A 16,127-nucleotide genomic window follows, 5' to 3' on the forward strand; every position below is an offset into this window, starting at 1 on the left:
ATTTTCAGTATAAAAACTACCTTACGATAAATTCTAAGACCTAAAGAATCTACAGTCAAAGTTTTATCAAATTCGGTCCAGCCATTTCAGAGGATCTATATTTCGAACATCTTGGCAGACCTGAATAATTTTGTATATATACGTAGATTTATAAACCTGAACCGATCAGAACCACATTTTCCGGACGTGATTCTAAATTGAACAGGATTTCCATATCGAATGTTAAAGCGATCGGATGCAAATTGTGACCTTAGTGCGGCTTAAATATAAATTCGGATAAAATCGGCTGAAAGATATATATATATATATATATATATATATATATATATATATATATATATATATATATATATATATATATATATATATATATATATATATATATATATATATATATATATATATATTCATACATATATGAAAGCTATATCTATATCTGAACCGATTCCTTCCAAATTTTGCAGATGTATTTTTATGCTCATTATAAACATCGGGACGAAATTTGAAAGGTTCAGCAGCTTCCAGTGAATTGTTGCCTCAAAAACCAGTCACTGGGCCATTGGTGCAATCGATGAAAGTTTTTGGGGAATTATTTCATTTTTAAAATTGGGGACTTGTTTCATAATGAAATAAGTCCCCAAATTTGGGGAGTTATTTTATTTCGTTGGGGAGTTATTTCATTTAAATTTGTGGGGACTTATTTCATTATGAAATAACGCCCCAAATTTGGGGACTTATTTCGTAACGCCGTCTAATGAATCTTTTTTTTTCATGTTTTTGGCAGTTTTTGTCACATGGAACACGATATGTCACATTTCAACAAAACAACTTTTTATCACTTGTGTTCCACCTCCCTTATGTGATGTGAAACTGTGGAGTTGAAAAATCAGGGTTTTAAATGAAACATTGCACATACCAAAGTTGACACTCTTTTATGTAAAAATAAAACAGACTTTGTGCTGTAAAATATACAATTTTTGTAGTATTGCGTCGCTGCATAAATATACAGATGTAAGACCAAAGTCATTATGAATAGAGAAGCTGTTAATGAGTACTTTCATAATATTTAAAAAAGAACAATGAAATTTGTAAAATTAGCGTAATAAAATCAATGTATATATCTTTATATATAAAACTCAATTGTCGTTTGTTGGTAATTGAATCAGTTGAAAACGGCTAGAGCGATTTGGATAATTTTTTGTGGAAATGTTAGTCATAGTCCAGTTTAGGTTTTTATGCAAAGAAAAATTGGCCACGCCCACTTTTCCGCCCACTTTTCCGCCCACTTTTATAAATATGTTATATCTATGGAACTACTCAATAGATTTTCCTGAAACTTGCAGGGAAGGTAGAGTGATGGCCCCCGGTTGAAATAGGCTACATATTTGGTTGAATTTCGGATCGGGCGGGGTACCTCCCCTATGCCCTATTTTTGTAAAAATGCAATATTTGTAATAATTACAAATGTATCGCCTTGAAAATTAATTTCCGAGTCAATGGCGATTGTGTCTCCGACCTTACGTGCTTATTTGGGGCATTAAGACTGGACAACGCCCACTTTTTAAATATGTTATATCTACGAAACTACTAAATCGATTTTCCTGAAACTTTCAGCGAATGTACAGGGTTGGTCCCCGATAAAAATAGGCCACATATTTTTTGACTTTCGGATCCGGCGGGTACCTCCCCTATGCCCTATTTTTGTAAAAATGCAATATTTGCAACAAATACGAATGTATCGGTTTGGGAATTTATTTGCGAGTCAATGGCGATTGAGTCTCCAACCTTACGTACTTATTTTGTGACTTAAGATCCGACCACGCTCATTTTCTAATTAGGTTATATCTACAGGGGATTTTCAAGAAAATCGCGATTTGTCTAAACTTTTAAATCTTTATAAATAAAAATCAAATATCGTTCGTTGGTAATGGCATCAGTTGAGGACGGCTGGACCGATTTTCGACCTGGGTTTTTATGCAAAGAAAATTTGACCATGCCCACTTTTACGCCCACTTTTTTCAATTTTCTATTTTTATCATTTCTACAAAAACTACTGAACCGATTTTCCTGAAACTGCCAGGGAATGTACAGAGATGGTCCCTGCTTAAAATAGGCTACAAATTCAGTTGAATTTCGGAAAGGGCGGGGAACTTCCCCTATACCATACTTTTTTAAAAATGTTATATTTACAATAATTACGAATGTATCTATTTGGAAGTTAATTTGCGAGACAATTGTGGTTGTGTCTCCGACCTTACCCACTTTCTTAGGAACCAAAGACTTGACCATACCCACATTTTAAAATATGTTACATCTACAAAACTACTGAACCGATATTCGTGAAAATGTCAGGGAATGTACAGGCATATTTTCTTGAATTTTGAAGAGGGCATATTTAAAAAACGTTATATTTGCAAAAATTATGTATGTATCGGAATAAACATTTACGGATTAATCTACAATCTAGGTACTTATTTGGGGCCTAAGGCCGACCAATACTACTGAAGGGATTTCCATAAAATTTGCAGCAAAAGCTCAATGTTTGCCGTTGTTATGTGGGGTACCTTCCCTTGCCTTTCTGTTAAACGCTATATGTATAAGCCAAACTTATGATTATATCGGTTACAGCATACATTTTGGTAGGCAATGAAGTTGTGTGCACCCTAGGCCGGACCAGGCCCACATTTTTAAATATGTTATATCTTGAAAACTGATGACCACGCCGACTCTTTTCAAAACATTATTTTTCCAAAACTACTGAACCTAATTTTCAGAAAATATTCAGGAATGTCCCGTGGTCCAAAATGCTATATATTTGTAGACGAATTTCGGGGCCTATTATTTTATAATCGGTGTATTTGTTAAACTTATGAGTGCATCAGGTTGCAAATTAGTTTTCGAGACAACGGTGGTTGTCCCCCGATCAAGAAAAACTCTATATTTACAAATGTACTTAAATGGTGAGGTTCAACGGTCCATCAGCCATGAAAAGCTAAAACATATAGGTCTACATAAGCGGGAGAATTCGATTTAATCATTTTTTTTAACTTTTATTATTAGATCGCTTTAGGATAAAGACAGTGACATGGACGATAATAAATCCTAAAAGGCACAAATTGGCGAAAAATCCGACAAAGTCCGTAAGTGAAAAGAACGTTTACAGACAAAATCTGCTGATAAATTTAAAATCCTTCTCGGTTTGACAATGGACCGAAGAAGTGAGGTAGAAAATACCTACTTTTGAATTAAAACTCATTACGACGGGCCAGCAACGCGGACCGGGGTCTGCTAGTAATAATATATAATTTTAAAGATATCGCAAACTTTGGCTTTTGTGGCGGAATCTTAGTCGATTTTTACTAAATTTGGAACCTTTTTTTATTAACTTATAACAAACCACAGACAAAACCATGAAATTTGAACATATGAACCGATTTCAATATAACTTGACAAACTTATTTGTAGTCCGAATTCCGTAACATTTTCCAAATTTTATTGTAATTTGATGGAATTTGCATGCTTGGTCAATCATTTTCCTGAAATCGGGCGAACATATATATGGTAGCTATATCCAATTCTGAACCGATTTCAATATGATTTGTTTCTAGACCAAAATCCGTCACACATTTCAAATTTCATCAAGATTGGACATTCATAGCGGGATTGGTGCACCAAATACCTAAAATCGGGCGAAAATATATATGGGAGCAATATCAAAATCTGAACCGATTTCAATATAACTTGGCAAACTTATTTGTAGTCCTAATTCCGTGGTATTTTCCAAATCGCATAAAAATTGGGCAGAATTTGCGTGTTTGGTCCATCAATTGCTTGAAATCGGGCGAACATATATACGGCAGCTATATGTATATATGAACCGATATGAACCAAATTTGGCACATTAGTTTCTAAGCCCATTATAAACATCTGTACAAAATTTGGAAGGTCTAGCTTGCCCCAGTGATTTGTTGCCTCGAAAACCTGTCATTGGCCCCATCGTGCATTGTTAACACTAGCAAACAGCCGGGTTGTGGGGGGATTAGGTTCCTAATTAAGCTCTGTCGTGCGTCTTCTGCACATAAACTTGTTATAGCTAAAGAAAAAGAAATTAAGTGTAAGGGGGCTGAATATTGGACTAACCCTGTACCCCTGTTAGTCCAATTTTGTGAAGAAGGGAAAAACATCTGAGATCCATCCTATATTTACGCAATTGCAAACTCCAGATGGGCGGAGTTTGAGCCTCTTAACCCTACCCTACCATGGTCCCCAAGGCTTATTAATTGTAGGGACCCCAAATCTAACCTACCGCTCTAGGCTACCTCACACCTCGTAAGAAAAGAAGGATGTGGTAATTAATCAGTCATCTTGTACACAATAATAGTTATTTATTATATAAAGATTTCATTTAAATGGTATATAACTTCAAGCTAATTGTTTAACAAATATACTTATAACGTGACTTTCGTTCATTATAAAAGTAGGTATCAACTCAAAATAGGGATGTGTTATATATAATAATCTGAGAGTTTGTACTCGCTAAAGATTAAAAAATCACAATGATTGTCCACGATGGCGGATAACAAAAAAAAAAAAAATATCAAGATTGGATCTACCTAAGTACTTTAAATTTTTAGAATGACTTTATATTTTTGGGAGTAGAAATTGAATCTAAAGTTAAATCGTTATTCATTTTATGTAATAAACATAACTTCAAAGGATGTGTTAGCATAAACAGCAGGATTATTGTCATACGGATTGGTACCAAATTGAAGAAAGTTTTATGAAAAAAAAACTTTGTTTTTTTTTTACGTGAAAGGATCCTCTATTGTTTATCTTAACATTTTCCTTTTTTTCAAGTTCCTATTATCCTTGAAGATGCAAATATTTTAACTTAAATTTGGTTACTCTTTCATACAAACACCACTCACCACCACTCTAGCATTTTTTCCTGGAATAATCCTTTTTTATGTACATTGGATGGATAGTGGATCCTCGAGGCCTCGGTGACTCCTTATACAATGGTATTAATGTGTGCGAAGGATATGATGATGATGATATGTAGTAAAGGATTTAAGATTATTAAGTTTTAAAATTCTTGCATATTTCAAAATACTGAATATCGGGAGGTATCTCTATGTGGGATCTATACCTAAACGTGGACCCAGGTCCAAAAGTTTTGGTGGACAAGTTTTGTGACCACTAGGAACCCTAAGTACGAAATTACAAGGCATAAGAAGCGGACCAAATGGCCAACCGTTAAATCCTAAATATTGGGAAGTCACTGTAAAACATGAAGGCGAACATAATGGTCTGGAATTTTATTTCCCGGGGCAAGGAATTGTACTAATTCATAAAATGAATAGAATTTTGGATCGTTTCAAGTATCGTAACGTGTTGAAAGGCGTGAAGCAACTTAAATGGACAACATGTATCGAAAGTGGTTAAGGAGTGATTCCAAAACAATTCGATAGCTCTCGATTGGGAGATCGTTAAGTCAAAAATCAACCGAAAACAATTGCAAAACCAAAGACAATTTACGTGAAGCCGCAAAACTAGCCTGGGAAACAATATCTCCTGAAATAATTAATAACACTGCACTACACAAAAAATGCAAGGGTTCGTATGAATGAATTAAAAATGAATTTCTTGAAATTTCAAATTTAAACGAACATATCTTTTACTTTTCGTCACGGATTTCTATTATTTTTTCTTTCATTAAAAGGGTCGAATATTACATTTCAAACAAGTTAACAAATGACTAGATTACATTGGTTGAAGTGTGAAAAAAACGCATAACAAAAACAGGAAAATGATTTCCTTCTGGCTCTATGCTGCGTACAATAAAGTTCGATAATGTTCAGAAAATTTGTGCGCCCGATAACTCTTGACGGGAGCAACCGATTTGGTACATACTTTGCAAATCGTGAAATTTCTATCAGGAATAGATGAGGTTCACATATGGACACTACCGGTCCATTCCTTCGGGTTTCTCCCACACAAAATTACGGAAAAGTTCAGTTTAGGACCTGCTCTCGGATTGTTTTTATTTTTGTTGTAGCAACTTGTATTCGCTGCCCCCATTACGAAGGTTCAAGATTTATCAGAGGCAAGTCCATACTACCTGAGAAAATAGCCAGAAATTTGTAAAAATTCCCTATGGGACAATGTGTAGTGGTTGGAGCGCACGATAACTTTCGAACGGATCTGCCGATTCGGTCTAAAATTCGGCCATCGTAATGTTTTGTCTGAAATAGTTTATGTCCGAAGGTGAGCCATATCGGTCCATTCCTTTAGGTACCTCTCCCACAAAAATTCGAAAATAATCGGAAAATTTGTGCCCAAGATAACTCCTGAAGGCAGATTTGGTACATACTATGCACATCGTAATATTTCTACGAGACATAGATCGGGCTAGAATATGGAATATATGTATGTATGTCAACTCCTTCAGGTACCTCGCACACAAAATTTCGGAAAATGCAGTTTAAGGACTTCTTTCGAATCGCTTTTATCTTTGTTGTAACAACTTGTATTCGCTGCCCCATGACGACGGTGCAAATTTTCTTCAGGGTCAAGTCCATACTTCCGAAAGCTGTAAAAATCCCTAAGGCACTATGTGTACGATAACTCTCGAACGGATCAGCCGATTCCGTCCAAAATTTGATATCGTAATATTTCGTAATATTTCCTGAGTATTTCAGCCATGTAAAACTTTTCTACAAGTGGTGTCTTAAGACACGCCGTTCGGACTCGGCGATAAACTGTAGGTCCCATATCATTGAGCTAATATGAATCGGGGTGCACTCATTGATATGAGAGAAGTCTCCCTTGTCCCATCTGGGATGTTTGTGGAACAAGTATATATATAATATTTCGTCCAAACTATGTTTATGTTTGAAGATAGGCACTGTCGGTGCGCACAATCCGCACCCCCACCCCCAAAAATTAAAAATTGTCGCTAAAATAGTACGCGCTATATCTGCTTGGATCTCCTAATATTTTGTCCAAATGAAGTTCTACTTCAGAAATCGGTCTTCTCTTTAGGGCACCTCCCCCACAAAAGTTCAACATTTTTGTTTAAGCGTAGTTTAGGATCTGTTCGAAGAACCTTTGTAAAATTATACCGATGCTATTCTTTGTGGTCCTGTTAAAGCGATTTTATGTTTTTCGTGGGAAAGTCCGTGCTTCCTGACATCGTGGCCCAAAACCTCTAAGTTATACGGTGACCAACTGAAATGACTGGTGGGCACAAAATATATCAAAAGGAATGAAACCCAAAATAAGATCCACTTCCAAAATGGACTATGTCGGTCCATTCCTTCAAGTACATCCTCCGCAACACATTTGAGCTTCAAACCAAATATATTTTTTGTCGACAAATTTCAATGTTTTTTTTTTTTGCGGAATTTTTACTGTTTTTATAAAATTATGAATACCTTAGGTTTGTGTCTTTATACCCTCAGCCTTTAAGCTAACGAGGGTATATGGTAATATTCAAAAAAGTTTTACAACCTTTGAGGTTGTGGTTTACCATTTAAGAAATCGCAAACTGTAAATATATTTGATTCATATTTCATATTTCTGTTGATTGAAGTGTTTTAGCCACGATCTCATAATATGGACCATAACAAATAATTGACGTGGAAGCTGTGTTGGTGGTAAAACAAACAAGTAAGAAGGGCGTTAAGTTCCGAACTTTTTATATCCTCCACCACGAAGTGTATTAAAGTATGTAGGAACAATTAGTTTCAACAATTATTGACATCTTCCTTGACCAAAACTTTTACCTGGTGCAAAATTATGTCAGTATTGAACTGCTATACACAATCCCTGTGTATACTAGGCTGTAACTCTGTTTGTTATCTGACCACGTACATCAGCATAATACACATCAATGAAAAAGTCAAGAGTTCAGTTTCTAAATATAAGATACGGGGATGGAACATATCTTCCAGGAAAATATGAAGTTATTATAATAAGAATTTTACCAATTTTCGCACAAAAGTTTTGGTCCATTTTAAACCGCTAAGTACTATCTGATCATCATTTTAAATTCCCAGCTCCTTCATTGTCATAAAAGCAAACCTTATTTAAAATGTTGCGTCGATCAGACTATCATTGCAACCTACGGATCCGCACAAAATCGGGTAAAAATTTAGTTTTTGGTCCATTTCGCCCGCTAAATATTTCACGATCATTACCCGTGTTCTTACATGAATTTTCGGAAAAACAAATTTATAGTACCCTTACCACATTGTGGTGTTGGGAATAATAAGCTCATTCGGTAACCTTGATCGTTCAGCGCAAAGAAGATGGCCGTATTAATTTGAATGTTTAGACAATTTAAAAAAAAATCGTAATCTTTGCAGACATATTTTTGAAAAAGTAGAGCTTTGCATACAAACTATACTCGTATATAAGAAGTAAGAAAGTATCAATCGGTTTTGCCGACAGAGATATACCTCAGCCTATGTGAATTAAAACTTTCATCTACATCTATTTTCCAAAATGTATGTATTTATGGGGGATTCAGAATCAGAATTCACTAATTTGTTAGAAAAAATATATCTATTTTTTAAATATCTGATTTCGCACATTTTAAACAGGCGTATCGATCTATTGGCAATGCCCAGGATTTATCTTGGTACCTCTTTCATCTCAAGTGGACACTGACCTCCCCGAGGTGTCACCTGGGGAAATGCCTTTAACACCCTTTAAAGGTAGTGAGCTAACATGTGCCGCGCGTCCACCCATAAGAACGTTAAAAACTTGGGTTTGGGCGTCGGGTTAGTAACTCTCCCCTAGAAAAAACAGCCTACTATGAAAAAACGAAAGAAAAGAAAAACAACACCCTCTAAAGTTGACGAACCCCGCAAACGTTTTAAGGACCATGATCTGCGAATCTGCACCTGGAATGTTCGCACTCTTTATAGAGAAGGTAAAGTTTACGCATTGGCAGATGTACTTGAAAAGTACATGGCCGACATTACTGCCATACGGGAAATACGATGGAACAGGAAAGGCGTCACAACAACACCTAAAGGTGACGCACTGTATTATAGCTGCCATGACACAAAGCATGAGTTTGGTTGCGGATTTGTAGTTGGTCCGAGGTTAAAACATCTGGTCTCCAGCTGCTCCCACTGAAGACAAGGACGAACAGACCAAAGATATATTTTACGAGCGCTTAGAAGAAACTTATGACCGTTGCCCTGACCCATAACATTAAAATTATACTAGGCGATTTTAATGCCAAAATTGGAAAGGAGAATATCTTTGGCCCAACAGTCGCGAAATTCAGTCTCCCCAGTGAAACATCTGACAATGGTATGAGGCTGATAGACTTTGCATCTCGATATTCATAAGGGCATCTGCCTGTCGCCAGATCAAAGAACAAGAAATCAAATTGATCACGTTGTGATAGATGGAAGACATGCATCAAGCGAGGTGCAAACATAGACTCGGACCACTACCTTCTTGCAGCAAAGGTACGTACCAATCAAAGCACTCGTCCCGATAACATATCAGGACAATGGCAAAACATTGCCCACTCCATGCAAACAGCCGCAAAATCAGTACTTGGATACCAGAGACCTCCACCAAGGAATCCATGGTATGACCAGGAGTGTATTGCTGCTACCGAAGAGAAAAATGCGGCATATAGGGCTACTTTACAATCAGTAGCAACGCGTAGCGCACGAGATAAGTATCGGGTGAAAAGGAGAGAGGAGAAACGCCTTTCCGCAGGAAAAAGAGAGAGATGGAAAAGCGGGAGTGTGAACAAATAGAGATACAGATAGTGTGCTAAGGATATATAAAGAGCATTTTTCCAAACTCTTGGTATCCAATAGAGCTGTTTAAAACCGGAGGCGACACGCTGATAAGGTGTATGCATCAGCTAGTTAGCTCTATCAGGCAGGAAGAACGCGTACCCGACGATTGGAAGCTGAGCATCCTGTGTCCCGTCCATAAGAAAGGAGATAAGACTTTATGCTCCAACTATAGGGGCATAAGTCTTCTGGCAAGTCCACCATTGACTAGATATTTACCCTGCGGCAAATCCTGGAGAAGACCCAAGAGATGCAGATCGACACCTACCACCTTTTTGTCGATTATAAAGCAGCCTTCGACAGCCCGCTACGTTTGAATTTGGTATCCCTGGTATCCCCGCAAAGCTCATTCGGCTTTGTAAAATGAATCTTACTGACACAAGATCTTCAGTTAAAATAGGAAAGAACCTTTCCGAAGAGTTTTGTACCAAAAGAGGTTTCTGGCAAGGAGACAGCCTTTCGTGTGATCTTTTCAACATCCTGCTAGAAAAAGTTTATACGAGAGGCAAAAGTCAAAAGAAGTGGCACAATTTACACCAATAGCCACTGTTACTTGCTTACGCTGATGATATAGACATCATGGGACGATCAGTAAAAGAAGTAACCGATACCTTTATGAATGTCGAAGGAGAATCTGCTAAAGTGGGTATGGCGGTAAACGGCGAGAAGACCAAGATGATGGTGTCGCCGCGCAATGCGTCCATTGCGATCGGACCAACTGTTGAAGTTGGTTCCTATAATTTTGAGGTAGTAAAAGACTTCGTATACCTCGGCACCGCCGTAAACACAACAAACGACATCAGTTGTGAAATTAAAAGAAGAATTGTATTGGCCAACAGATACTACTTTGGCTTACGTAAGCACTTTAAAAACAAAGCCACAACTCGTCAATCAAAAATAACGCTTTACAAAACACCGATACTACCAGTGCTGATGTATTGTTCCGAAGCCTTGATACTTGCGCAAGCAGATACGGCAGTGCTTGGCGTGTTTGAGAGAAAAATTCTTCGAAAGATGTACGGACCGATCTGCGTTGACGGAGAATATCGACGTCGTATGAACCACGAGCTGTATCTACTATACAACGACATCAATATAGTTAAATGTTTGGAGATGCAGCGATTGCGTTGGCTAGGCGCAAACAAGTGGATGAAGAGATGACAAGGCGCTGTATTCCAAAAAGCGAGGCACGAAACAGAGAGAATTTGATATCTTCTGTAATGGGCCAGCTAAGTAAGTAAGTATCGATCTATTTAAGTAAGAATGACACATCAAAAGCACATTTGAAACCGCCGACATACATAATTGGCCATGGCCTATTAGATTCAGAATACAAAAAACGAAAGTCCTATGACGGTTGTAAAATTTGAACCAAAAAATAAGTGTTTTTTTTTAAATATTTTAATATTGCTCTGATCCTATGAAGGTTACATCCTCGAGTTATACGTGCAAAATTGGGTAATCGCGAGTACTACAATCACAAATTAAGCTTTTAGATAAATGCAGTCGCGCGTCTGAAAGAGAAACCAAACAAAAAATCCCAGTTTTCAGTCTTCAAAATGTTAGCATTCCCTAAAGGGCTGATGTAGTGGATATATTTAAAATTCAACCATTAGGAACTTCATCTTTGAAGTGTATTCTTCAACATCACCTTGGAGCATTACGCTCTACATTGTGTTGAAAAGCCTCTAATTGGGAATTAATATAAAAGACTCGTTTCCTTCAACTCATTTTTCCTATTTTTATACCCTGCACCATAAAAATGGAGGGTATATCAAGTTGGTTTTTCCGTTTGTAACGCATTGAAATTATCATTTGCGACTCTATAAAGTATATACATATATTCTTGATCAGGGTAAAATTCTGAGTCGATCTGTGCATGTACGTGCGTTCGTCCGTCTGTGGTAATCACTCTAGCATCCATTAAAATGGTGATTTTTTTGAAATTTTGGGAAGATTCGTCTTTTCTTTGCAGGCAGGTCAAGTTCGATGATGGGCTATATCGGTCCACGTTTTGGTATAGCCCCCAAACCCGGTACCGCCCGATTTCATGTATTTTGGCGTTTTTAGTCACATTTTCAAACCGAATTAGCTATAATTTGACATACAGGGTTCTTAGTGATCAACAAAATTATTTTTCAAATATGATGGGCATAGGTCTATGTTTTGGTATAGCCTCCATATAACGGTACCTCCCGATTTTCGATATTTTGAAGATTTTAGCTACAATTTGTAGCCGAACTAGCTGTAATTTGACATTTGATGTTCCCAAAGGCCACGAAACTTCTCCACAAAAAATTCATCAGCATTGGTTCTTGTTTTGGTATAGTCTCCATATAACGGTACGTCCCGATTTTTGGGATTTTGGGTTTTTAGCTACAATTTTTAACCGAACTAGTTGTAATTTGACATTTGAAGTTCTCAGTAGTCACGAAACTTCTGCACGAAAAGCCGAACAAGCTGTAATTGGGCATTTGAAGTTCTCAGTGGTATAGCTCCCATATAACGGTACCTCCTAATTTTCGGTATTTTGAGGGTCTTGGATACATTGTTTGACGGAACTACCCATAATTTGACTTTTGGCCTCCCCTGCAGTTATAAAACTTTCCACCAAAAATTGTAAAGGTAGGTCCACACTTTGATAAAGCCCCGTAGGTGGTACCTTTCACCTGGCTGAACACCTTTCTTTAGATTAGATTAGATAATTTAGAAATTTAGCGTGTCTGTGGTCGAAAAATGTGTCCACCTTAATTTGTGAAAGACAACTAATTATTCCGTTTTAATTAAGACTGTTTTATGGTCTAGGGTATAAAAAGTTCGGCCTGGCCGAACATAACGACTTTTTACTTGTTTTACATTAATTCGATCTAAGCTTCCGCTCAAATTATTATTAAAAAAAATCCCTTGGTGAATGGTGCTAAAACAGTTGATTTTATTGAAATGCGTTCAAAACTTATGGTATCGTAATTTTTTTGCGAGTTACAACACCCCGTTCCTCAGTTTCAACGTATGTTAGTTTTCTACAATATGGTCGATATACTGTACGGTTATATGGGGGCTATTTCAACACGTGGACCACTTCCAACCTTGAATGCCAATTCATAGCTAATTCGGCTTAAAAATGTATTTAATAATGAAAAACAATCCGGAAATCGGGTGGTATATGAAGACTATACCAAAACGTGGACCTATGTCCATAATTTTTAGTGGATAAGTTTCTTGATCACTGGAAAATTTACAGACCAAATTGTCATTAATTCGACCTGAAAATATAACTAAAAACGTCAAAATACCTGACCAAAACCCTAAATGCCAATTTAAAGCTAATTCTGCTTGAAATTTTAGCTAAAATGTCAAAATACTTAAAATTTAGCTAACCCCAAGGGTGCCACCATGGTGCAATGGTATGCCTTGCACGCTGAAGGTATTGGGTCCGATTTCCCGGCCAGTCAACATCAACATTTTCAACGGTGGCAAAATACCCCTCAGTAATGTTGGCGACATTTCCTGAGTATTTCAGCCATTTAAAACTTCTCTACAAAGTGGTGTCTTAAGACACGCTGTTCGGACTCGGCGATAAACAGTAGGTCCCATATCATTTAGCAAATATGAATCGAGGTGCACTCATTGATATGAGAGAAGTCTCCCTTGTACCGTATGGGATGTTTGTGGAACAATTATATATACCAAAACCACAAATGCCAATTTAAAGCTAATTCTGCCGGAAAATTTAGCTATGTCAAAATACTTAAAATTGGGCGGCAACGTTATATGGGGGCTACAACAAAACGCGGACAGATATAGGCACATCTTCGAATGTGACCAGCCTGCATATCTCAGGGTTTTGGATGCTAGAGCGATAAACGTAGATGGACTCAGAATTTTACCCTGGTCAAGAATTTTCTTTATGGAATCACCAATGATTATTTCAATGTGTTATAAACGGAGAAACAAACTAAATATTCCCTCCATGCTATGGTGGAGATGATTATGATTATTAACAAAAACTTACCTCTTCTATTTGGTTATCGCTTAAAGTCAATAACTGTAATTGTGGGTAATCGCAGAAGCTAGCCGCTTTCAATTCATTATTATCCAAATGCAGATACTTTAATTTTTGAAATGTTTTCCACAAATCTCTGTCGATGGTAGTTATTGCGTTATTAGAGAAATTTCCATACTGCAAATACAGCAATCTATTCTTTAATTCAAATGTTATTTCCGTTAAGGTATTCCAGCTTGCATCAAGATTTTCCAACTTATTATAGGTGGCAAAATGTGAACCCTTTAGTGATTCCAATGCTGTACCCGAAATATTCAATACTACAAGATTTGGCATTGCTTTGAAGCCATCGTCATTGAGTTGTAATTGTCCAGCCTGAGATAAATCCAATCTTTCCAATTCACTGAAATTATTGTCAATATCTTAAAATTTCGTTGCACAAATTCAATTATTGTAAATAAATTCTAACAAATACCATTTAGTTGAAATATTTCTGTTTTCTCGTTCAAGATTTTTAAGTTCCTCCAATTTGTGTGTACTAAAGCGTTTAGCTCTTTCATATCCTGCACATCAAAGCAAACCACTTGCTCTTGAAACTCTAAAGACGATTGTGGTTTTTGTGGATAATTTGGTTGCAAACATTGCAGTTTTGTATTTAATCTTGCACAATTTGTGTTTGTTATTAGTAGTATAATTATCAATGAAATTAATATCATGGTTTTTCGCTTTATTTTTTATTTCTAAAAATTGTACGTATATTGTAGATGACTAACAGTGTTACTTTCTTGACTTCAGGCTTAGAACTGAATGTTTTGGTTTTATTGTTGAGATTTCTTTTCGTAAACCAAAAACAAGTTCTCTTTGTTGGATTGCTTGTTTGTGAAATCAGTGATGCTAAATTGTTCTCGACATTTTGATGAAATTTGTGATTTTTAAACGCCAAAACTCAATTTTTTATTAAATTTCGTAAATGCAACATATATGAGAAGCTATACAGTAAAAACTACTAAGTTTTCAGTAAAAAATTGTCAACATTTTGAATGAAAAACATGTAAAAGTGCTATAGTCGGACGGGACGACCCTACACCACTTCCCCTGGGCACTAATTTTCCCCGGAATTTATTTATATGATTGTTCCTACGGAGATGTTGTGGGTACATATATATTTATGTATGATTGCGACACGTTATATATTATTTTCATTATTATACCCTACACCACTATGTGGAAAGGGTATTGTAAGTTTGTTTGCGAAAAATGTATGTAACACCGCGAAATATCGGTCCTAGACCCCCAATGTGGTAACCAATCTTAATATCTCTATAAGATAAAGCGATTTTGAGATGTGTGTCCATCCGCCCGCAATTATTGACCGATCGTCACGAAATTTTGCATGGAGGTCGGGTTCAGATCAGAATAGACACCTACTGTTATTGGTGATGATCGTGAAATATTCAGCGGGTAAAATGGACCAAAAATATAATTTTTATCCGATTTTGTAGCTGCTCTGTAGGTCGCAATAATAGTCCGCTCGCCTCGAAATTTTAACTAAGGTAGGAGTATATGACACGGAAGAAGCTTACAATTCGAGATAGAGATCACATAATATTTAGAGGGTTAACTGGACCACAACTTTTGTGTGAACATTTTTAGTATACAGCTTCATTCGGCCCACGTAAATATCATTTGGAAGGCCATTTCTTAACCTTTCCATTGATGCCAATTATGTTGATTTACGTGCTCAGATAACAGAGTTACAGCTTAATGTATCCAGTTATTTGTTTGTAGTGTAACACTGTGCAACATTTTTAAGGTGATCTTGTGCGAACAATTCGAACTGAGGATTTTTTGAAAGTACAGACCCAAACGACAAGAAACCCTAGTTGGGGTTTGTTGTGTCAGATCCAGCTCGGATTTTATGGCCCCATCTAAACATGGTCAATTATTGACTTTTTAAAGAAATTCGGGGCTATATCTCTGAAACCAATGCAAATCTTCTTCTGACCTCTGAAGCAAATTTGTAGATAAGGACAAGAATAAAATATTTTGAGAAATAATAAACTAGAAAAACTACATTTATTGCCTCAAATTTCAAAATACATATATGCAAAAATTCCACAATTTTCATACATTTCGCACCGTTAATTTTTTCTGAATATTTTCTTCTGGAAAAATATTCCCTGGAATGTAATACACAACTCTTCAGTACATTTTTCAACGATGATTTAATAAAAATGTCAATAATGTAGTGAAATCCGAAATGCGAGAACAAACTATTGGTGTGAACCGCTGAA

General features: G+C 36.5%; 1 protein-coding gene across 2 annotated transcripts in view; it reads right to left on the minus strand.

The window, feature by feature from the left end:
* Positions 1 to 14,638, minus strand: part of LOC141400916 (uncharacterized) — a 33,544-nt gene extending 18,906 nt beyond the window's left edge. Inside the window, exons 1-2 of one of the 2 annotated variants that reach the window (XM_073980616.1) lie at positions 14,309 to 14,638; positions 13,843 to 14,236 (exon numbers count right to left, since the gene is read on the minus strand). In XM_073980616.1, coding sequence (XP_073836717.1) covers positions 13,843 to 14,169 — 327 coding nt within the window. In that variant the 5' untranslated portion in view covers positions 14,170 to 14,236; positions 14,309 to 14,638. Of the gene's footprint in view, positions 1 to 13,842; positions 14,256 to 14,308 lie in introns of both variants that reach the window. The other variant, XM_073980615.1, reaches the window with a different exon arrangement.
* Positions 14,639 to 16,127: the final 1,489 nt, after the last annotated feature.

Source organism: Musca autumnalis, unplaced genomic scaffold (assembly GCF_047663935.1).
Source record: "Musca autumnalis isolate F117 unplaced genomic scaffold, ASM4766393v1 scaffold_4, whole genome shotgun sequence".
In the NCBI taxonomy this organism is placed as follows: domain Eukaryota; kingdom Metazoa; phylum Arthropoda; class Insecta; order Diptera; family Muscidae; genus Musca; species Musca autumnalis.